The sequence below is a fragment of the Lycium barbarum genome, chromosome 10 (genome assembly GCF_019175385.1).
Source record: "Lycium barbarum isolate Lr01 chromosome 10, ASM1917538v2, whole genome shotgun sequence".
NCBI lineage: Eukaryota > Viridiplantae > Streptophyta > Magnoliopsida > Solanales > Solanaceae > Lycium > Lycium barbarum.
In genome coordinates, this window is record NC_083346.1 from 122293532 (window position 1) to 122317909 (window position 24378).

Genomic DNA, 24378 nt, shown 5'->3' on the forward strand with positions numbered 1-24378 from the left:
CAAACTACATCAAACAAAATGAAAAAGATAGAGCAAAATCTTATCTAAGGAGTTACCCTTTTACATCCTTGTCTCACAAAATTAAAACCAATAGTGGAGCAAACAAATTATCATAGTACCCGATATTTACACCAAACCACTTAGAAACTGCTAAAAGGCCGAGAAAGAGCGCAAGTAGTGGGGTGTAGGCAGGGGCAGAGCTAGGAGACGCAAGGGGTTTATTGGAACCCTTTTCATCCTAAAATTTAAATTCCCTGAGTGAAAATTCCGACTCTATCACCGGGTGTGGCAACAAGTCACTACAAGCTGACCACAAGTATGGGAGTATCTACCATACATTGAGCACTGAAAATGGAGTAGTGTATAGCCTATGCATGCAAATATTATGCACAATAAATCACCAACAAGGCAACAAAAACATACCCAATGTAATCCCTACAAGTGGGAGCCTGGGGAGGGTAAAGTGTACGCAGACCTTACCCCTACAGGAAAGTAGAGAGGCGGCAAGAAGAAGAAGAAGAAGAAGAAGATAATAAAAAAGATAATAGAAGGTTTGCAGCTGTAAAGTGCTTCAGCAAAACCAAGAATTCACAAGCATGTGGAAAATATAACTAAAAACAAAGGGGTGCAGAGAGCCAAGAATTGCCATACATTTGCCAGAACAAGAAATAGCTTGACCCCAGTTGATCAAAGCCTATAAACAAGTACACATGGGTGCGCAAACTGAACAAAGAATTTATTGTAACATATGTCAAATCTTTTTTGATTGTTTGTAACATATGTCAAAAATCTTCTTATAAGGAAGTGAGATAAATGACTTCAGTATCGTCTAAATCCAGCATAGGAGCAAAAATCCTTGCTCAAAACAGAAGAATGGTTGAATTTCAAATGAAATCTGGGAGAACAAAACAGCATAACTCAAATTTTTCAATCAAGACTTGACTTAACAATATAATTCTGTCGGCTGATGGGGTTCATGACGACTGGGGGACCAGCAGTGCGAGGCCATGCCTGGAATTTCTTGTCCGTCTCTTTCCACCACTCAGTGTTAGTAACGGTGCTTGGAGTAGTACCTGTTTTGAGATACCAGAAGTGAATCTCAGCATAGCACAGGAAATTTCATGATCAAAGAACTAACAAAAGGAACCGGAACTTGCCTCCAAATATTTTCCCGTCGGAAATAACAGTGTCACAAACATATGCAACAGCAAAAGATCCAACAATAGAACCAATGATGTACTTGCCAGCCATCTTCGAGCTCCTAAAACTGGAAGATACCGTAAAACCATATTAAGAGAACAATTTTTTTTTTCCCATTCAATATCAAAAGCATTCAGCAACATAAATAGTATCTAAAGATACAGCTCATGAATGAGCTTTTCAACACCCATCATGTAATTGTGACTTCCAATGCAATGAAGTATAACTACAGTTTATCTTTTTTTTATTGGTAAAGAGTACCTACAATATATATGATAAAACCAGCAAAAAGATGATGCCAGGAGAGTTACAACCAAACGGAACCATTGCGAGTTGTGTAGAGTGCAAATTAAGTCGATCATGGCACTAGGTCAGAAGCATATACATCTACTATGTCAAACTCAAAAATAAGCAAGAAAATACAATTGTGTAACTTGCAGACTATCTCAAGGTACACATGAATAACTTTTCTTTTGCTTGTAAATTAAATGAATAATATTGAGCACTTCAAAGTGATTCAGAAGCCTACTGTATGATGTACCATTTGAATCTCTAAAGAGAAGTGCATACAGCTACATACTTCAAATCTTCAAACTAAAACTATATCTTTTTGTTTACACTAAAAAGTGTTTGTCCATGAAAGCAAGGGAAAGGGTAAAGGGCAGGAGAGTAAGCTGTTGAATTACTAGCCCTAGGAAAAGCATATATCCTTTAGTTCATGTTGTTGGGTACAGCTTGAAGAGAGGTAAAGAAAATACATATATTTCGTCTTCTGCAGGACTTTTTGGGGGTTGAAATACTAATATGAGTATGTTGTGTATCTTTCCAATTTTAATTCCTCAAAGGTAGGGGGGCAAAAGACCTTTTACCGCCCACTAACCCTCTTCTTTCCACTGAAAGATAGCATTTATCAATTCCAGGGTTAAAAAACAGAGCTCATTTCCAGCAACAAATTAGTTCATGTCTGCAAGCTATTAGCAATCAACTGGAGTACCAAATCAAAGAGGGGAATAAGAAAAAAGGACAAATTATATATATAAAAAAAAACATAAAGACAAAAAAATGTGTTTACTTTGTTTTACCAATTCATCACTGACATGCTACAAGAACTTTGGAGTTCATAGCTCTTCATATAGATATCAGAATATACCATCAATAGGATACGACCATTGTTTGGTACTTCTAGAACTTCTATATTCTTTTATTTTCCATTTATAAGATTCATTTTTCTATATCATACTAGTGTCTACACCTATACACATGGCACAACTAGATCAACAGTTCCTTCCAAATAAATATTTTTATACATCTAAAGATTCTGTAAATGCTTCTGTAAAATATATGTTTTGCAAACACAATGTTCTATTCAAGATATGTTAGGATACAGGTGCTATGATTTCTGGATAATTCAGCATACAAAGGTGAAGCTTCTTTTTGAACTATACAAAAATCTATACCATATCATGAAGAGACCAAAAAGAAGCGACTAACTTCTAAAAGCACCATTTCCTTTCCTAGCATCCAGGCAAAAAACCACTTCCGTAGCAATTTTTTCAATTCTCTAGTTACTAGACTTAAACTAACCCGTAAGGCAACTATCCATCGATCCAACAACAACAACATACCCAGTGTAGTCCCTCAAAGTGGGGTCTAGAGAGGGTAGAGTGTACGCAGACCTTACCTCTATCTTGGGAGGTAGAGAGATTGTTTCCGGTAAACCCCCGGCACAATTAAAATACATGGTGTGTGACTAACGAATCTAATCCTATTCTATCTTCTCTTTACTGTCAGAATCAGATGGGTGCCTAATAAATAACAAAGCATAACATATGGGAAATGTATAACAGAACAACAACAACAACCCAGTGAAATCCCACAACGTGGGGTCTGGGGAGGGTAGAGTGTACGCAGACCTTACTCCTACCAAGGTAGGACGGCTGTTTCCGAAAGACCCTCGGCTCAATTATAAAAAAAAAAAAAAAGCATAAAAAGAGGTCAGATAAGGCTAAGAAGAAAGTAGCCATTAGTAGAAGAATAGTCGTGGTACGCGCAAGCAGGTCGGACACCACCATTATTATTATTTTTTTTAAATAAAAAAGAGAGAAGTAGCCATGAGTAAGACGCAACACACTGACATTACCCACCATTCAATCTTCCCCATCCGCAAAAAAAGTAAATACACATCATTTCGTTCATTTCTATTTTATCCACATGTACATCAATCGGTTGATACAAAACAAATAGATTTGACCAATCAAACAAAACCATTCACATCCCATAGGAAAATACAGTAAAAAGGGAATTAAATCATGACTATTCTGACATCCAAAGACGCATTAGCCAATATCAATGAAAAATACTAAACTACTATAGGAAGCTTGTCAAGGATCAAAAGATGCTTAGATACGAACCAAACAGACAATGACTCATTAATCCTCACCATTCAAATCCCTTAGATAACTATAAAAAGTAATCAAACTAATCACACCGAACCCTTCAGGAAGCATTAACTGTATAGCACGACATATAATTTATCCCAAAAAGCAATCTTAGCTTCGACGGAAGCCAAACAGATAATGACGCATTAATCCTAACCATTAAAATCACACAGATTTTTCATATTGCTTTGAATTGCTTGTCCTTATGCCGAAGGTCCATCGGAAATAACCTCTCAACCTCCCAAGGTAGGGGGTAAGGTCTGCGTACACTCTACCCTCCCCAGACCCCACTTTGTGGGATTATATTGGGTATGTTGCATTTAGTGAATTTCTTAATCTACTACCCAAGGTAGGAATAAATTCTACGTTCATAGAAGCGTATCTATCCTACAAGGTACGGGTTCAATTGAACCCCAAACTTTCGACCTATGTTACTCAGACTCTTCAAAAATGGACACGGGTCCGTGTCAGATCCTCCAAAAGTAGTGCATTTTTGAAGGATTGGACACGGATACAGCATCATTTTTGGAGAGTCCGAGCAACATAGCTTTCGACATAGAGCCTAAATTTATATGTATGAAATTACTAAAACTGCAATAAATAGTAGATATGAACCCATAACTTTACAAATATAATGAGTTCAACGCTAAGAATCTTAAAATTAAACCCATAAAATTTAAATCCTGAATCCGCCTCTGTTAAGCGTACACTCTACCCTCCCCAAACCCCCCTTTGTAGGATTACACTGAGTATCTTCTTGTTGTTGTTGTTGTTGTTGTTGTTATTCAAACACACAGATCATGGTTAAAAATCAATCATTTTGTAAGCCCATCAAGAAGCAATAAACCAATACTTTAAAAAATTAAATCCATGAGATGCATCAACCCATCACTCCAAAAAGCATAGATCTCACATAAATAAAAACAAATACCCAAATATATAAAAACATGACAAATAATAATAATAATAAAAAAAAGTTTACACAAGATCTTCTATAAATCTATAAATGTATAGTAAAAAAAAAGGGGGGGGGGGGTGGGGTGCATACCGTTATGAAGAGCAAAGAGGAGATTGGAGAAGGTATGAAAATTTCTTACTTTGCTGAATGTTTTTTTGACAAGGGTTTTCTTGAATGTTTTTTTTTTTGGTTGTGTCAGTGTTGTCGTTTGTAGAATGGTTCAAGAATGGAATGAAATGGAGTTGGAATCAGGTTTTGGGCCTAGGCCCAGATTTGTTTGTTTTTTTTTTTTTTCATTTTTTTGCGCGGATTGTGCTTCTTCCGGGGTCGTATTTAATATTTGTTCTTGGCTTAACACTCAGAGGTCTTGGGTTTAAATTTAGGCTCAATCAAAAAAAAAAAAAATTACAAGTCATAAGTTGGGATTCGTAAGGTATAAGTTGGGGTCTTGCCTTAAGGTAAACTTTTACCCAAAATGAGGCCTTAAGGCAGTGGTTTGCAAAATTTCAGTATTTTGTTTTTGTACCTTAAGGCATAGTTTGAAACCCAACTTATGCCCTGCGAATCCTAACTTACGCCTTGCGAATTTTATTTTTATTTTTTAATTGAGCAGAGGTTTAAATCTGAAACCAAGAGTCTTACAACAAAGGACAAAAATTAAAGACCACTGATTTGATGGCCAAAAATTGAAGACCACCCCAGCAAAGGATAATCCTGCAAATTGCCCAATTTTTTTTTATTTTTTTTTTGTCTTAAATTAAAGATGTGTAGTTATAGAAAGTACCAAAATGTTCTTTAATCTTATGGTCTTAAATATGTCATGCGGTGTAACAACCTTGGGCCTAACTCACACCCCAAAAGTTAGCTATTAAGGTAGGAGAGCCCAAGGCTATTTAAACCCACATAAGCACACTATGCCCACCGATACGGGACATAACAAACCACCACGCTCCGCATCTATTGTCCTTGACGGCTGTGCACTAGACATTACTAGCCCCGGGCGAACACTGTCATACCGACGTCACCATTCAAGACACGATAGGCACGAAGGGCGGTGGGTGACTCTGATACTATTTGTAACAACCTTGGGCCTAACTCACACTCAAAAACTAGCTATTAAGGTGGGGAGAGCCCAAGGCTATTTAAACCACACTATGCCCACCAATGCAGGATATAACATGTGAAAAGTTGCAATTAAAAAGTTACCAAAAAAAGAAAGAGATATTCTTTGTTAAACGGACTAAAAAAAAAAAGTAAGACAAACAAATTAAAAAGGAGGGAGTACATGTTTTTGAAATTTTATTTTTAAATTTGATTGCATACATATTGTTCAAGTTTGATGCAGTGGATGCACTTGCTCTTATGTGTTTATTTTTTTTTATAACCATATGGTATCAGGAAAATACTGACCCAACTAATTCAGTTCTGCATCGCATAGGGCCTATTAAAAGTGAAAGCGCTCTCTACTGGGACCGGGGGTTTTTCCATTTCCTGGACGAGCATCCGAGACCTCTAGTCATGTGATATTGGTTTGATGTTGTTGTGCATATATCATATCAGATGGACATAAGTTATGTTACTCGGACCCTCTAAAAATGCATAATTTTTGGACAATCAAACATATGTACAACATTGGCGATCTAGTGCATATTACGAGCCATGCACATAATAAAGAATTAAGTTATAGTTCTAAACCTTGTATGTATGTCGTCGTATACATCTAGTGTGGCCCCTCTTTCCCTTAGCATCCATTGCCTAGTTGTTAATGCCTGAGTCAGGCACCAACAGAGAAAAAACTTATTCACATCTAATGTTTAGTTTAAGTAAAGATACGTGTAATGTATTTATTAGGTTGGTGCAAACACTGGCTGTGAATAAATCTTTTCCACGCGATGGACATAAGTACACTATGACAGTTCATGTGTCACAAACATTTTTATAAGAACATAATAAGAAAATGCCTTTTCCATTACAAATAACAGTGTTAGCATATACCAAAGAACAAGAGCATAGCTCCATCAAAAATCACTAAAAGAGAACAAGAAAAGCAACATCTGATATTATACAACAGTAAATGGCATTGGTTAAGACAGCAAAACCTAACATCTTAACCAACAGGCCTCCTCTCTGGCTCCAATACAACAATATTTCACCTCATTACAGGAAGAACAAAAAAAAGAATAAAAGAATGAACAACTTTAATGTGTATGATGAATTACAAAATCTGTGTTATCTACAACTCTGGCGCCGACTTTGTTTCTGTGCAGGCGGTTTTGCACGAAGATCTTCCGATTCTCAGTTGCAGAAAATGCTCCACAAACCGATAAGGCAAATGTTTTGGAGGAGAGTAATCCGAAACATTTCTGTTTGCAATGATTCCTAATGCTATCTACCATCTGGCAGCTTTCAAAAAATTGTCATATGGACTTGAAGCCGGTAGCCTAAAGGACTCCGGATTACTTTGATATTCTGCTCCACAATGCCAAGAACTAGTTCCGCGTGATGATGTATGAGAAACATTGCCTATGTTCTGATCCGCGAGTTGGTTTTTTACCTGCCCCCATAAAGTTTAGTGAGCAGTAAGTTTTAGTTAGATCGTATTCTCTAGATCATGCAAAGCAGGAAACTTATAGTGCTACATCTACTGTGAGTTGTTTTACATAAAGAATATATACCTTGGCTATCTGTTTTTCAAAATGTGCTAAGTCAATAAATGGGCGGGTCATTGATCCGTAAAAGTTACTTGGACTGAAATGGGTTGCGCTAAAATGGGTCATAACCCAACTCGCCAAGTCCTACCAAGCTTCAATTTCTTTGTTTGTTCTTTTAAAAAATTAAGTACCTAATAAAACTATTTTTTTCTTTATTATGGCTATATATAACGTATCAACCAAAAAAGACAAGGTTTCTATGGGTCAATTTGGCCTACATATCAGCCCAAATTCTAGATGGGCTAAAATGAGCTGAGCTAATAAATGGGCAGGTCATGTTTTTGTGGGCTAATTTCGCCACCCCTAGTTTTACCTAAGTTGCAAATGAATTAAGGAAGGGGGAGAAGGAGAAACAAGAAATGGTTAGTTTATAGAAATCAATGAAAACCAAAAAAAAAAAAAAAGACTACTTTAGGGACCTGATTCTCAACCTGGTTATCAGAAGCGCTTTCTTTGTCTTGTTCACTGGAATTCTCTGATATTTCGATCAGCACATTATCTTGTCTATGTTGGTTATTCATCAAATTGTACATCTTTTGTTGTTTTCCCGTTAAAAGTGCCTCACAATGATGAGCCATTTCTTTGTAAGAAAATTCAGGTTCCGTGCTCACAGAGATTCTCCCTACTTGATGTGCCGTTTCCAAAACCTTCATTTGGTGTAGACAAAGTTAATTTCAGAAAACAAGTGCCAAAGATCAAAATAGAAAAACTAAATTTTTTTTCGCTTACTAGGTTCTAAATAGATTATTGGTACATACTAAATGAATTTTTTAACATAAACATAGTGTTTTGAGCCAAGATTACTGGGTTCGGTTGAACCCGTAACTACCACTGTGTTAGACAAATTATTTTTATCGTGTCTAAAGATGAGGTTAAATGGAGCGGCATGGTCAGTGAGCATTCATATAGCCGACCCCAACTTGTTTGGGACTGAGGCATAGTTGTTTTTATATAAATAATGGGTTAAAATAATATAGTGACTTACAGATTCTAAAAGTTGATTGACACTCAAAAGGTTGGGAATTTCCATGGCTGATTGTTCATTCTGTTCGGAACCACTTTGAAATAAGTCTGGACCATCATCGTCAAATATTGAGGCCAGCTGCACAATGGTAAAAAGAGTGACCAAACAGAGAAAATGAGGATAGAAGAGTATACCAAAATAAATTTCGCTCTCTAGAGACTTACATCAACTGCATTAGACTGCTGTGCTCTCTGTTGAGCATCAGTAAAAAACTGAGTCCCCAAGGAATCCGAATCATCTGGTGAAAATTTCTTAAGCAACTCCTCCCTTGTAGCTGACACTTCAAGCTACATATCAGAACAAATTATATTAGGGATCAATGCTTATAGCTGGTTTGCCCAAGATTCTCCAAGGCCAAAAGTGCTTTTTTTGCAAAGTTGAGGTGTTTGGCTAAGCTTTTAAGATAAGAAAAAGTGTTTTCCAGTAGAAGCAGAAACTGTTTTTGGGAAGCTGAAAAAAGTAGCTTCTCCCCAAAAGTACTTTTTTGAAAAGCAACAACAACAACATACCTAGAGTAACCCCACAAGTGGGATCTGGGGAGGGTAGAGTGTACGCAGACCTTACCCCTACCACAAGAGGTAGAGAGGTTGTTTCCGATAGACCCTAGACACTCTCTTTTTTTATTTTTGAAAAGCAATTTTAAGAAAAATACACATAGAAGCACTTTTAAAAGCTTGATCAAACACTAATTGCTGCTCAAAAGTGCTTTTCAAATTGATTAGCCAAACACAACCCGCTTCTCACCAAAAGTAATTTTCTGAAAAGCACTTTTGAAAAATACACTTTTTCAATTTTTAGAAGCTTGGCCAACCAGCTAACCTTTTATGGTTGAAAAATTAGTAATGAAATATTTACATCTGATAGATTAGATAAGCTCTTCAGGATTAAGGAAATCATGGATTCTGTTGACTGATGCTCAGTGATATTTATTTGTGAGAGACATTTCTGAGCAGAACTATCATCTTCGTTGGATCCATATGTAACTTTTCCATTACCAGAACTTGAATCAGCAGCTTGTAGTTTGCTATCTTCAACCAAATGTAAAAATGGATCAACCTGAAAAAGCAATGACAGTTTCCCATGCATTATGACATGAACAGAAATTAATATAGAAAGAACAAAGGCCACCACGGAGGTCAATAAAGCATATAAAGCTTGCGAGCAATTGGATACTAACCATTTTATCTGAAAGTGTTGCCTTGCCACACGGAACGAGAGAAGGTATATTATATGCCTTTGATGAGAAAATAATCATAGATGTCGCCAAAACAAACAGAGATCTTTTACGTGAAGGTGGTAGTGACCCTGGGAAAAAAAAAGTCAAATGAACTGTGATCCATAAATCTTCTAAGTTAAAAAAAAAAAAATGTTCGAGAAGGAAACTGTTGAGAATATGATTAAGTAAATAAAAGTGTGGTCTCTTTAACAACTTAAGCTTTTAGATGAGATGGTCACACACTTTAATATGGTATCAAAGCAGGCAGAGACCCTGGGTTGAGTCTCACCACCACCCGTTATCAAAAAAGAATTTCCACATAATTGGCCCATGAAAGAGAATCAGGGCGTGTGAGTGGGGCATGTTGAGAATATAACGAAGTAAATAAAAGTGTGTTCTCTCTATTAGATTAAGTTATTAGATGAGATTGACACACACTTCAATAGAAACACGCAGGCAAACAGATAAGCTGAACTATTTTCTCTACAAGGATCATAGTGTTTGGGGATTCTCACATAAATTATTGCCAAAAGTTTTAGGAGACGGTAGGAATGCAGTTATTTCTAGTTATTGCCTCTTTTAAGGTATACTGCATAGCATTGACAAGTCTTTGCTTTAAAGGTAAAAAACAAAAGAACCTTTGTGCAGCAAGCATTTAAGAATTGCCATTAAACACCAAAGGGAGGAACATGTTTTTCCATGTTAGGAAGGAGCATTTTTCCACGTAATGCAATATGGATTCTAAAGATGCCAAGGAAGGTGTGTTTTTTCACTTGGCTCACCGCTAGAGAGGTGATTTTGACAGTGGAGGAAAATCTTAAAAGGCGGAAAGTTGTCTGCATCAGTTGGTGTTACATGTGTAAGGAGGCGGGTGAGGACATGGATCATCTTCTTCTACACTACGTGCTAACCATAAGGTTATGGTGGGTTATGCTTAGGTGGTTTGGCACTCCATGGGCAATGCAAAAACCGTGAAAGATTTGATGTTCAGCTGGAAGAGCGGGAGAAGGAGGAGAAGACGAAGGGCAGATGGTTCCACTTGCTTTAATGTGGATTGTGGGGAGAGAGAGAAATAGGAGAGCTTTTGAAGGGGTAGAGTCGAGTTTCTCTCAGTTGAGGAGTAGTCTCCGTTCTCTTTTGGTGCACGCATAAAGTTCCTTGTTGTATAGAATCATATCTTTTTGTAAATTCTTTACCTTTTGGTATACCCCTTGTATATGGCCAGTTTGGCCAAGTTTATGAATGAAAATACATTTACTTGATTAAAAAAAGAACACCAACAAGAACATTAACTCTTTATGGGTAGGACCTAAACGTTTTCTCTCATCTTTTTATACTAATATCCTTATGAAGATGTTATAAACCTAAAGGAAAGAGAGAACTTAGTGAAAAAATTAGCAGATGGGATTACAGCTAAGAGAACGAGACATGCTCAGTCAACATAGTAACGAAAGTGCAAGAACCTTCAATCAAAACGGATAATGCTAACTTGAAAAAAGATACTGAGCTCTTGTTCCTAGCGCTCCGATGAAGCAATTACTTAACCGGCCTTCTCAGTATAAAGGAAAAACAAATTAAAGGGAAAGAAAAATCTTAAGCAGTTTTACACCCCAGAGGGCAAATATGATGTAGCAGTTTTACCTCCTTCAGCGAGTGCAACATTTCTCAACGAAAACGCAAGCTGAAAACTTCGCACTAGAGCTTCACGGTACGAGTTCTGCACAGGTACATGAAGCAAACTTCAATTAAGAGATATACGCTACATACCAACAAATGTTTATTCACATATTAGTTCCTTTACGGATTTAACATAGCATATAAAATTGCCTCATGCAGTGTGATAAACGACCAAGATATCCTAGATCATTTAACTGCCTAAATGCCAAACAAATAATACCACAAATAAAACTCTCAATGATTTAGTTATTTGGCATTTTAGTTTCTCATTTCCATATTCTTATTTTAATTTGTTACTAACAAGCAGTTAAACTGTCTCCTTGATCACCATTGATTTGGAAGGTCTTTTCATGCAAAAGTTTTAATTTTCAAAATAATAGAAGCAAGAAAGACATTAAAAAATAAAAAGCAATAAATAGCGATTGGCATTCAGAGTTTACAATTAATCCTCGCACCACCGGGTCCAACGCTTATAATTAGTCCTTACCATGTCAGAGGACATCATTTTTGCACTACAAAAACACAAAGGACTAGAAAAAGGAGCTCAATTCTAAAAATGGTACATTATTGTTTTCCTCTGGTAAACCGGTAAATGCTCTAGGAAGCCTATTAGCATTTAACTAATACTCCTCAGATACTATATTATAAGATATCGATTAAACTCTCCTACTAGATAAAAATTTCAACCATCTTTCATCCAACAGAAGGTTCAAAAATTCCCTTGATAGGAGACACTAAAAACCTTACTACATAGCGAAGACAAAAGGGAAACAAAAATCTTAGGAACTCCAAAGGAATATATTACCTAGATATAGTCAAGAATTAAGAAAATAACTATAATGAAAGGAACCACTAAAAGAATTTTTTTCTTGTGGATCTTTCAAGCTACACAAATATGGATATCCTTTGTTCGATAAAATTCTTGGAGAACAATAGAAACACTAAAATTCCATTTAGTATCATGAGGAAAGTACGTGCCGGCAAATAAGTATTTAGAACAAATATAACACAAAGAACCGAGCAATTACCTTTCCTCTAGAAAATAGCAAGACCAGGCTAAATGTGTGAGCAATGGCTTCATAATTCTCAGGCATATTTGCAGGAGAAATTGATTGTGCCCATAGAGAGGAGAGCAAGAGTGTGATTTGGTGACTGCTGAGTCTTAGAGAAATAGGACCCTGAAGATCATGAGGAAAACAATTATCACTACTTAGTGAAGTCAAATAACACAGACTCAAATAGTAAACCGTTGTATTACTACATTGTATAGTTTTCCCAAAGTGAAACACAAGTTCTATAGAACAGTTGTGAAACCAGCAATATTATTTCATAATGAATGGTTGAAGTCGAATACCAACATATTCAGTATATCTGTGTTGAAAATATATCGATGTTAAGATGGGCACAAAATTTAGAAAAGAGTAGAACCTTCTTCATTTAATCCAAATGAATGTTTGAACTCTAATGCCCAACATAACCTCTATATCAACAACAACAACAACCCAGTGAAATCCCACAACGTGGGGTCTGGAACATAACCTCTATATCAGTGTCATAAATATATGGATTAAGATCAATGCAAAGTTTCCTAAGATGATTTGGCCATGGCATGCATGGACCTCCAAATACTACGGTATATGGCGCAACACTATGATGACAAAAGGACCTAAAATGCGATGAGCTAGATTAAAATCATATAAATATAGATTATCTCAAAAGACCTACAATTTCTCAAAATTCATGCGGATTTAGAAAAGAACATAATATGATAGAAGCAAAAGATTCAGATAAAAGATACTCCTTCTGGTCCATAATAAGTGACCTTTTGGGCTTTGGCATACCCCTTCAGAAAATACTTACTTCTAGAAAACAAAATAGCCATTTTGGCTAATTTACCGTTAATGAAATAGTACCTATTGAATATAGTTTCTTGATTACATAAAAACGACAGATACATTAGGTCCAATGTTTTGCCAAGGGACTTTTTAGTTTGTCCGTAGATTTCCATGTTAGTGTAGGACAAATGTGAGGTTTAGATAATCTCTAGTTTTAGAGAACACTAGTTTATTTAAGAAAACAAATTATTGAGTATGGAATGAAATGGATCCAAATAGAATGGAATGGATGTTGAGAATTTTTTTTTGATAACCGTGGTGTCCGGCTAGCTTGTGCTCACCTCAGCTAATTTCACGGGATACCTGCCACCTCCCACCAGCAACAGGTATCAGGTAACTCTGTCCACCAAGGCTAGGACAGATGCAAAACAATCACCTAGTGTTTTTGTCTCTGCTGGGATTTGAACCTGAGACCTCATGGTTCTCAACTCACTTTATTGACTACTAGGCCACACCCTTAGGTGCGAATATTAAGGATTTATATAAGCTGATCCCAACTTGGTTCAGGATTGAGGCATTGTTGTTGTTGTTCGTTCCTATTATTGTAAGCAAGCTTCCAATCATTCTCAGCAGAAGGTGTGAGTGTATGTAGCAAAATAAGCTGTTGATCAAAGATGAAGCTGTTCAAGCAAAAAGCATTACTTGCCAAGGATGTGAACTGTGAAGAGAAGGTCAAAAGCTTGAGTAGTAAAGGAGTAGCAAATATGAAGTCTCATAATGTGATGTCAGTAGGGGTGTTAGGGCAGGTTGGGCTTAATTTGGGTGGGTTAAAATAGGCTGAGTAAATAAACCCAAAAGTTACTTGGGCTGAAAACGGTTGGGCTAAAATGGGCTAACAAGCGGGTCGTAACCCAACACCCCCCCCCCCCCCCCCCAAAAAAAAAATGCTTACTAAGCGTATTAATTTTTTAAGTACCTAATAACACTATTTTTTTCTTTATTATGGCTATATATAACATATCAAATTGATAAAATGTCTTTTTGAACATATTCTGACAAGGTTTCTCATGGGTCAATTTGGGTATATACCAGCGCAATTTTCTGATGGGTTGAGCTAATACATGGGCAGGTCAATGACCACTCCAAACTTGAGCGGGTTGCGCGGGTCATGTTTTTATGGGCTAATTTTGCCACTATACCACTAAGATGGTGGAGATGGTCACAGAACCTACCACTTCGTTACTTGGTTTGTTTGTAGACTCTTCAACAGGTGCAGGAGAGCCTCTCATGCTATATGCCCCGCTATATGTTGACTTTATTCTGTTGAGTATCCCACTATTGTTATCTTTCTGTTCCATTTCAAGAGTAACATTCTCCGTTGAAGTAGACCTCGTTGAAGAAGACCTCTGGTCTCGCAGCTTTCCAAAAAGAGCAGCTGAAGAAGAGAATACAGAAACAGTTCTAGAGAGTGCTCTTGAAAAATCTGCTGCCTTCCTTAGGTGGGCTGTTTCCTCCGGTACCTTCTGAGGGGAAACAGAAGACGGAACGAGGACAACAGAAAAAATTCGATGAGCTCCAACTCGTGTTTCAAGATCAGGGTGGACCATAGCAGGGAGTAACTGATGAAATAAAGCCTCTGGGAATGCCTAAACATAAAGAAAAGTCAGATTCTTTAACTCAATATACCTCGGAAAAAGCTACGAAAGCAAAGAAAAGTCTTACTTTGTTTTGATATGACAAATTTGGCATAGAAGCTATGATTTGAGAAGCACGGTAAACAGCAGCAACAGTAGTTCTTGATATCACTTTGATACTTGAGATGTTCTCTAACGTTACTGCCATCACATCAAGAATAGGGCCTGCATCTCCAACCTAATAGTCGGGAAAATGAAGAATCATCACTTCCGAACACATGCCAATAACAAGAAGTTTGATTTGAGACTTATAGCCTATTTGGCCAAGCTTTTCCAAGGCCAAAAGTGCTTTGTTTTTTACAAAGTTGAGGTGTTTGGCGAATCATATAGGACAAGAAAAAGTGCTTTTGAGTACAAGCAAAAGCTGTTTTTGAGAAGTTAAAAAAGTAGCTTCTCCCCATAAGTATTTTTTTGAAAAGCACTTTTGAGAAAATACACTTAAAAGCACTTCAAATAATACTTGCTGTTCAAAAGTGCTTTTCAAATTGATTAGCCAAACACAAATTGTTCTCACCAAAAGTAACTTTTTTGGAAAACAAACTTTTCAAAATAAGCTGATTTTAGAAGCTTGGACAAACAGGCTATAAGAGCTTCCAACCAATTTACATAGAATGCAACTTATTTGATATTCATATCCAATGAAAGATTAACTGCACCTTTTTTGATAACTCCACAAGGCACTCGTCCACTGATTCCTGGAAAAGTCGGTTCCACTTTATTAATTCGGCTCCGAGCTTTGCGTCATCAAGAGTATAATGTATACTTTTCCGTAAGTGCCTCATAATATCAGTTATTGCACTGACTAGAGCAATGGAATGATGGATCTTCGTGGTTTGAGCAAGCGAAGTCACCACCTGAACAATGTCAAGCTGCATTTCAGGTTGTTTAAGAACATCTTTGTGATCTAGGTGCTTGACTAATGTTGACAGCAGAAGGTGCGCATTCTCTCCTGCATAATTGAATAGGTAAAGCAGGAACATTAAAGTGAGAAAAAGCCATTATGAATTTTCATTACAAGGAAAATATAATACTAGTAAAATTAGGAATCTTTCGAATAACCACAGGTAATAAAATATTTGATAAAAGAACAGCAAAAAGTAAATGAGAGTGCCAAAGAATAAAAACAAGATAAACTCTACTCTACCACTAACTTCTCTCCCTTTAGAAAGGTAAAGTTAAGAGTAGCTTCAAACCTGAAGCATCCATCGTGTACTGCATATCCTTTAGAATAGGTACAGCAATTCCATTTTCAGTGGGCCATAAATTGTCGTCATCAAAGTAGCGAAATAAAGATTCCAAAACTCGCCTTGTGGTTGTAGCCTCCTTACCTAGTTTGGCCATGTTATGCAGGCAAACCCTGGACCAAAATGATGGGTTTTCTGCATCCTCCCTGTCAAGGAAAATTAAGATGCACTTTAGGACACCACATGGAGAAAAAGAAAAAGTTGACCTGACACTTAGTGTGAAATATTAACTTTGAAATATTTAGTTCCCCTTTCTCATTCACAATGATTCTCCACGAGGGAACCTTCGCGATGACTCCTGGGGAAGAAGTAACGTGGCCCTCTACTTTGCGCACTTCTTCCACCCACCTGTTCTGGTTTAAGTCTTGATTTTCCTTTCTTGGTCTCGGATAATTTTCCAAGACTACTGAAACGATCTAATAGATAGGATAAATACATTAGTAGAGGCAATAAAGATGTCTGGAGAAGTAAAATGGACACAGTTTACGCTACTAAAATAAAGTGGTGAAAAAATACAAAACTAAGAAATACAATAGATCTATCTCAAGGTAATATCCCACAAGCTATACTAATTCTGACACTTCTTGTAAATCTAACTTAACACGCTTTCCATTGAGAAGTTTTACTCACTATTATTTGGTGTCCAGAAATTGGGCACATGCAAATAAAATCCTATCAAGCTTTTGACCTTTCCACGTTGCCCTCAATGTACACAAGAGTGAAGATATTTCAATGTTCTATAGAGGGAGAATTGGAAAATACTGATCGGGCATTTTTCAGACCTGATAATAAGAAAATAAGGTGGAAAGAATCTGCTTACATTGTCAAACTCCGCTGAAACATGGGAATATTCACCCATGAACCAAACCTGTGACACAATTAAGTTCTTGTTAGAATATCAATTTAACAAAGAACTCCAGATCTACATTTGGATGCAGGTAAAAGATAGTTATGGTTTTATACCATTAATCATAGAAGTTACCGGTATAAAATTTAAATGAAAATCAAATCAGGACTTTGAGGAGAATAAATTACTAAACTCACATGCACTCTTCAATGCCTCATATATACTCCCTCATCAATCAGTGATGAAATTTTTGTGTCGTATGGAAATTAGAAATGTTGTAATTGCTGGCGTATAATATGTAATACTCATATATACTCCTTCCGTTCCATAATAAGTGACCTTTTGGCCTTTTTAATTGGTCCACAATAAGTGTCCTTTTACATAATCAAGAAGGTATTAATTGTTTCTTTTCAAATTTACCCCAATTTAAATAATTTTTTATGTAATAAAAAAATTTACCCCTATTTAACAGGTACTATTTAATTATGGGTGAGTTAGTCAAAATACCTATTTTTTCCTAGGAGTTTAGTATTTTCTTTAGGGGTGTGCCAAAGGCGTAAAGATCACTTATTATGGACTGCAGGGAGTATATATTAAGACAACAGAAAGTCGTTTTTCCTAAATGTCTTGGTCTACGTCATTAGTCATCCAATCATGCAAAAATGGAACTACTTTCATCCTAATTTGTATAACTTTTTTACTTCTGCAGATGTTGATCATATGATTTTGACTTAATTCCCTTTTTAGAACTGAAGAAAAGCACACTTCGCTACCATTTGTATTTGATGGAAAACAACCATCTTGACAGTTTGTATCAAAAGCACATAGTAATAGACTAAATAGTTGGAAAAATCTACATGAACTCTGTACCATTGCAGAAAGTGCTTTCAGGCCAACTGTGCGGAGATGTATAGCACTTTCTTCTTCCCCTAATTGTTGTGCCAATTGACACAGTTTTGGAATAAAACCATCTAAATGAAACATGTAAGTACCGTCTTTCTGCATAAAACGATAAAGTCAAGAAGGTATAAGATACTTCACATTTGTCAGGCATAACTTAGGCATAAACAAGAACAATAACCAACCTGATTATTTACAAAATCAAATAATGATTCACATCCGACAATAAGCATGTCATTCTCACGCGACTGATCTAGAAGAGTTTGTAAGATGCCGAGCAGACTATTTGCAAAAAGTGGCCTGACAAAGAGATACACGAAACCATATAACAATACATAACATAACGAATGAAAATTAGAACTGCATCCACAAAGCTGAAAAAGACCAATTCATACTTCGCTAAGCAATAGAAACTTACATGTGCTCCTTGCATGAGACAACCAACTTTTTGTATATACACATAACAACCTTTGCTGACCGAAAATTCTCATTTCTCAATTCCTTATAACACTTCTCCTCAAGTGACTTTGTTATCTGTTCAGCAGATCCAAGAAAAGGCTTATGACAAAAATGTTCTAGAAAATTCTGACTTTAAGCATGAAGGAAAAAAGAAGATTTCTGCTACATAAGGAACAATGAAGACGCAAACATTCAAAAACAAGCATAATGGCAAAAGTTAGTCAATTGGTTAATTATTTGCATACGGTGTCCCATAAAGCTCCTTATACCTAGATTCCTAGACCATATCGGCTAAAGAGAATATAATGGGCAAGTTAAAAAAAATTTATGCACCAGCTTGCGCACACCTCAACTAATTCCACGGGGTACCTGCCACCTCCCACCAGCACAGGTACCGAGTAACTCTGTCTACAAAGGCTTGGATAGCTGGGAAGAAATTAACTAGGATGTTAATTTAACGGAGTAAAATGTGATCTAATACATTAACGAAGTGCCTTTAAGATAACTATTTGATGTTGTAAAGTCAAGGTAAGATTCAAATGGGATCCAAATGTATGCTCACTTCTAATGCACTATCTATTTACATTACATGGTCCTTATGCCAGACAAAGAAAGTCCAAGTGAATAAAGTGATCCTGAAGATTAGCAAACAAAAATATGTTTTACAAACATTCAGGAGGTTTTTCATGGATTGTTTCAAAGAGCTCATAATTTTCAAGAACACTGTGAAATGAATATACCTTGGGAATTCGAAAAGGATTTTTTGCAGCATATTCACAAAGTTTTCCTATCTTCCTATCATTTGGTTCTTCTTCCTGCAAAGTGAATGCACAAATGTCATTCCTATACATGTAAATGTAGCATAGAAAGACAGCAAGTTTATCATTGTCAAATGGACAAATACCACCTTTTCTGGATATTATCTCATATTAATGTACAGCTGAGTGTAGCTTAAAATCATTTTGAACTGAACAAGGTAATGTTAACCATGTAATCAAAGGTAAATTAAGCTCGCCTATTGTAATTGACATCAAAATTCGAGTAGTTGATTAATATTGGCAGGTCGCTCCTTTAGTGGGTGAAACATTCATATAAAGTGAAAACAACCAATGCCTCTTACTAGCAAACTGACATCTAAATCTAACACTAAGCAAAATATGATGACTACAAGAATCCCTATTAAGTTAAAAGTACAAATGCTTCATCATCAATATATAGAGAAGTAGCTTTTCTCCAAAAGCACTTTGGAACAATGGCCAAGCACAACGTACTGCTCTAATATTGGCAAAAGTGTTTTTCAAATTGATTAACCAAACACAAACTGCTACTCTCTAAAAGCACTTCTACCAAAAAGCATTTTTCAAAATAAGAAAATATTGGATGCTTGGTCAAACAGACTATTAGACTCCAAAAACTGATTAGGGGTACTTAAAACATAAAAAAGGAACCAAGCAGAACATGGAAGTTACTTATATTCACAATACAATACTTGACTAACCTGGGACCGAGGAAAAATGTCTGAGATCAACTTCTTATACCTCTTAACGGGCTGCCTTGATCTCGTCCTCATCGCCGGGCAGAAGAAACAAAGACTTCCACATGCTGGCAATACTTGCCTTGACATCACACCGGAGACTCCGTTCATTTTTTACTAACACAAATTTTTATTTTTATTTTTATTTTCTCACCCAATTTGAATAATAGCTCACAAGGTAAATGCTTTCTTTCCCTCCCTTAACCTCTAATAACTCTAGAATTCCTATAAACCCTCAAAAAATCAGAAAGGGAAAGAAAAGCACTCAGGAGCTTTTGGGTACTCCTGTTTTTACAGCCTACAAATAGAGAATTCAAAAACACTTTGCATCAAAATCTCATTAAACCATCACATATCAAGAATCTACAAATGAGCAATTTGATAAAAAGGGTACCCCAATTTTCTCTCAACTAATCAAAATCATGAACCGCTAGATAACTAAACAAATTAAGCAAAAGGATATATGGGAATTTGAAAAAGATCAAAACTTTTCAAGAAAACTAAGAAATTAAGCAAAAGGGTAAATGGGAATTTGAAAAAGATCAAATTTTTCCAAATGGGGTTTCAAGAAAACTAGAAACTTAAGCAAATTAAGCAAAAGGGTATATGAGAATTTGAAAAAGATCAAATTTTTTCAAGAAAACTAGAAACTTAGACAAATTAAGCAAAAGGGTATATAAGAATTTCAAAAATGATCTTTTTTTTTTCCAAATGGGGTTTCAAGAAAACTAGAAACTTAAGCAAAAGGGTATATAAGAATTTCAAAAAAGATCCTTTTTTTCCAAATGGGGTTTCAAGAAAACTAGAAACTTAAGCAAATTAAGCAAAAAGGTATATGGGAATTTGAAAAAGATCAAATTTTTCCAAATAAGGTTCAAGAAAACTAGAAACTTAGACAAATTAAGCAAAAGGGTATATAAGAATTTCAAAAAAGATCAAATTTTTCCAAATGGGGTTCAAGAAAACTAGAAACTTAAGCAAATTAAGCAAAAAGGTCTATAAGAATTTCAAAAAAAATCAAATTTTTCCAAATGGAGCTTCAAGAAAACTAGAAACTTAGACAAATTAAGCAAAAAAGTCTATAAGAATTTCAAAAAGATCAAATTTTTCCAAATGAATTTGATGATATGACAGATACCCTAATAAATACATAGACATTTATATGAATTTGTACAAGTGGGGGCAATATACCAACTGGAAATGAGTCATATTCATGTATATACATTATATATTTTAGGTGTATATTTTATGTATATACCTTTCAGATGAATGCCTGTAAAGTAGAGATCAAAGCTTTCCAACAATGCAACGGATCACCTGCATTTCTTTCCCCTTTTTTTCAACAACCTTTCTTCAAAAATTTGACTCTCTCTCCCCCCCTCTATACACAAAATAAAAATAAAAAAATAATAATAATAATAATAATTGTTGAAAATTAAAAAAGAAAAAAAAAGAATGATGGTTTTGGCCGGACACTAATTACTAATTAGGAAAAAAGAATACTATTTGTTTAACGGTAATATAATGATTTACAAGAAAGTGGAATGTTGACTTACTGACATATGGGGATTTTATTATGCTTCCAATTTGGCATATTACAGTTTCACCATTTGAAATTTTTGAGAAAGTTTAAGGATGAATAGGTGTTTTATTAAGAATAAAAAAATAAAGTCTTTCTTTCATATTTGACCGTGGCAGTTAAAAGACAGTTGATGGTTGTAGACATTTTTGTAAATGGATGTAATTTCTTTTGAGCCCCCAAATTTAATTTTATTTTATTTTCCACTCGATGTATGGTAAACCTTTGTGAGTCTCAACTAAATCGGGTTCGCGCTAGGAAGTCCTAGTCTGGGAGTAAAGTGCTTACTATTAAAGGTGACTCCTTTTCCGTGGATCGAATCTAACACCTCCGATTAAAAATAGAGGGAAAAATACATGATAAATACAAGAGTCAAATCTCCTTAACTTGAAACAGAGCGTGATCTGCTCTATTTCTAGGAGTGAATGTATCATGTACGGTACGAATTTGGCAGAGCCAATAACCATAGCCTAAATTATATCTCCCCTCTGTCCCAATTTATCGGATACAGTTTGGATTTCGAGAGTCAAATAAGAAAAATTTACCGCGATTTATTTGGTTGCCCTTTAAATATTTTAAATTGTTAATTATTGTACATATAGTACTTTTTATGTAGTTTGAAAATGTGTAAATTAGTTTTTAAAAAGCTTAAAGATTGTATGTCCAAATTAGGTCAAAATAAAAAAGTTTGACTCTTAAAATTCGAACTATATCACATTAATTGGGATAGAGGGGGCATTTGTTTAAAGAATTTCATTAATGTGTACAAATTATAAATTTAGAACCCATTAACTTCATATGACCAAAATTCAACAATGATAAACCTCAAATCTTGAATTTGTCTTTGTCATCTCTATATAAGTTGCATTCCCTTTCCTGATTATAGTAGGTAACTTGTTGTGTTCTACAAATTATACTTATCTTTTAGGTGATGTGATAGTAATTTTTACATTATCAATCTATGAATGAAAAGTTCAAAGGTTTAATTCATAAAACCTCTTTAAATTTAGCTAATTTACTTGAGTTTCCAACTTAACTACACACTTAAATTTTGCAAGGTTTTTATTATCCTTGAACTACCAATCTTTTGTATTTATAACAAACTGAGCCAAGTTGCAAATTGAGCCACCAAATGTGACCTTTAACTATCACAATAATTCTAATGTAGATATATGCTTTTTCATATTTTGCTGACTAATTCGTCCTAACCAAATCATGATATGTGTCTCAACATTGGTCAGTAAGGGACCAATAATTAAAGTATCTTATATTTTAAAACAATAATTTGTATTTACAACCATTCATTTCCTTCCCCGATCTAATTACTAAATCTTGTTTGAACTTTAAAGATGAAATTATATTTAAACAATCGTACTCATTATGTTCACTGTTAGTTTATTGGCTCTTTCACCTTACTTTACAACTCTTCTATGACTTAAATAAGCAGGTATCATAATTACTAAAAAACTCAAGTGAACTTGATAAATGAAAATATTGATGTGTGTGTGTGTGTTTTGTCTTCTTAAAGTTGCTTGCTTTTAATCTGATATTCTCAAGGTTAATTGGTGGTAGGCCAAATTTCATCTTGGAATATTCTAGCGTTCAACTTTGTGTAAATAATTTTAATCATAATTGGTATTAATTAGTTTGACAAACCTACTATAGAACAACACCTCATAAGGATATTATTATTTTTTTACTTTTTTAAAAAAATATTTGATTGTGAATTTAATTATCATTGTATATATTAACTTACACTACTAAAGAACTTTATTTTCCCACTAAAAAATGTTCAGTAGCTATTTCCCATTGAATGTCGCTGGAAAAAACTTAAATGGCAGTGTTTTCACACCGAAAAAGTAGGAAGTGTCCCAACGTTTCAGTGGGAACCTGTTTCCCACCATGTGTTTTCCCTGTGAGCTGATTCGGTGGAAATAAGGTGGGAAAATCATGTTTTATATCATAAATTTTTCACTAAATATCAGTGGGAAAATATCTTTTTTTGGTAGTGTTAAGGTTGTTGTAAGCACTAATATATATACATATTTACAAAAGACAAGTATAGACAGAGTCAACTATACATTTCAAAACTACTCTTTCAATTCATTCAACTCCATAACCAGCATCATTTTAATTCTGAATCTATCACTATTTCTTGGAGTTTTTGTTTTCAACTTTCCTTTTTCGCAAAAGTTTTTCTAGGTAGGAAGGGAAAAAGGACCATCATATAGTCGGTACTAATAATAATGACATTACTATTATTATATATTTTCTCTGTTTCAATTTATTTAAATCTATTTTCTTTTTAGTTCGTGCCAAAATTAATGACCTCTTTCCTAATTTGGAAACAAATTCACTTTATGAATGATTTACAACCACAAAAATTTTCAAGGCTTATTTTGAACCACAAGTTTTAAAAGCCTTCTCTCTTTCTTAAATGTCGTGCCCAGTCAAATGGGTTCATATAAATTGAAACGGAGGGAGTATATAGTTTCTTAAAGAATGTGCAAAATCTAAACTGGACAAATAAAAGTGAACGGAGAAAGTAGTTTGCTCCATTGTTATTTTTGATCTATGGCATTGTTATACAAGCTAATGTCAATATTATTTTATCTATTACTCAATTTAGCACATGCTAATTAACTTGACTTATCGGAACAACTTCTTTACCTTTAAAACCCTCCTCACACTCATTTATGGAATTACACTGAGTATGATGTTATTGTTGCTAATTAACTTGACTTAGTGTGAGAATTATTATAAATTTATTATTGTCGAAAAATTAAATATTAAAATATAAGAGCCCAAAAAATAGAGCAAATACCATCGCTTTTTCTTTTTATTTTGCATCTAAAAAATATTTAAGTGTGGCTTTTTTTTTTTGTCAAAAAAAGTGTCCACTTATTAAATCAAGAAACAATTAACTTTATCTTTCCAGATTTGCCCCTATTAAGTGTTAAGTGATCAAATCCCAATGCCTATTTAATTAAGGGTAGTTTAGTCAATTTACGTATTTTTTTCTTGGAGTGAGTAATTTTTTAAGGATTTTGCAAATGGCTAAG

The 24378-nt window shown here is 35.1% G+C and overlaps 2 protein-coding genes across 6 annotated transcripts; both read right to left on the minus strand.

Annotated features, from left to right (window-relative positions):
* Positions 1-715: 715 nt before the first annotated feature.
* Positions 716-4844, minus strand: LOC132614754 (uncharacterized). Of its 2 annotated transcripts, none has more exons than XM_060329280.1 (3): positions 4687-4844; positions 1158-1267; positions 716-1073 (listed from the first exon to the last, which is right to left on the minus strand). In XM_060329280.1, the coding sequence occupies exons 2-3, from the start codon at positions 1249-1251 to the stop codon at positions 928-930; spliced, it is 240 nt and encodes a 79-aa protein (XP_060185263.1). In that variant the 5' UTR covers positions 1252-1267; positions 4687-4844; the 3' UTR covers positions 716-927. The 2 variants fall into 2 exon arrangements, with proteins under 2 accessions (XP_060185263.1, XP_060185264.1); XM_060329281.1 differs by having other exon boundaries at positions 4736-4808.
* A 1702-nt stretch (positions 4845-6546) lies between these two features.
* On the minus strand, positions 6547-21104 carry LOC132614697 (protein SEMI-ROLLED LEAF 2). Of its 4 annotated transcripts, XM_060329224.1 has the most exons (20): positions 20996-21104; positions 19702-20035; positions 18944-19018; positions 18163-18278; positions 17930-18044; positions 17715-17843; positions 16818-16865; positions 16229-16413; positions 15947-16143; positions 15410-15702; positions 14782-14931; positions 14292-14705; positions 12253-12402; positions 11189-11264; positions 9509-9636; positions 9187-9387; positions 8496-8618; positions 8293-8409; positions 7727-7954; positions 6547-7150 (listed from the first exon to the last, which is right to left on the minus strand). In XM_060329224.1, exons 2-20 carry the CDS (start codon positions 19846-19848, stop codon positions 6986-6988), a joined length of 3057 nt encoding a protein of 1018 aa, XP_060185207.1. In that variant the 5' UTR covers positions 19849-20035; positions 20996-21104; the 3' UTR covers positions 6547-6985. The 4 variants fall into 4 exon arrangements, with proteins under 4 accessions (XP_060185207.1, XP_060185209.1, XP_060185208.1 ...); XM_060329226.1 differs by lacking the exon at positions 20996-21104 and having other exon boundaries at positions 16346-16413; positions 19702-20465; XM_060329225.1 differs by lacking the exon at positions 20996-21104 and having other exon boundaries at positions 7739-7954; positions 19702-20456.
* Positions 21105-24378: the final 3274 nt, after the last annotated feature.

What these genes read in the sequence shown, in the direction of transcription:
- LOC132614754 (XM_060329280.1), bottom strand. Translation starts at nt 1,251, where the DNA reads ATGGCTGGCAAGTACATCATTGGTTCTATTGTTGGATCTTTTGCTGTT. An exon ending in CGACGGGAAAATATTTGGAG is followed by an intron (nt 1,074 to 1,157) that starts GCAAGTTCCGGT and finishes ATCTCAAAACAG; the next exon opens with GTACTACTCCAAGCACCGTT.
- LOC132614697 (XM_060329224.1), bottom strand. Translation starts at nt 19,848, where the DNA reads ATGAACGGAGTCTCCGGTGTGATGTCAAGGCAAGTATTGCCAGCATGT. An exon ending in GGGGAACTAAATATTTCAAA is followed by an intron (nt 16,144 to 16,228) that starts GTTAATATTTCA and finishes TTTCCTTGACAG; the next exon opens with GGAGGATGCAGAAAACCCAT. An exon ending in TGCTATTTTCTAGAGGAAAG is followed by an intron (nt 11,265 to 12,252) that starts GTAATTGCTCGG and finishes GTACCTGTGCAG; the next exon opens with AACTCGTACCGTGAAGCTCT.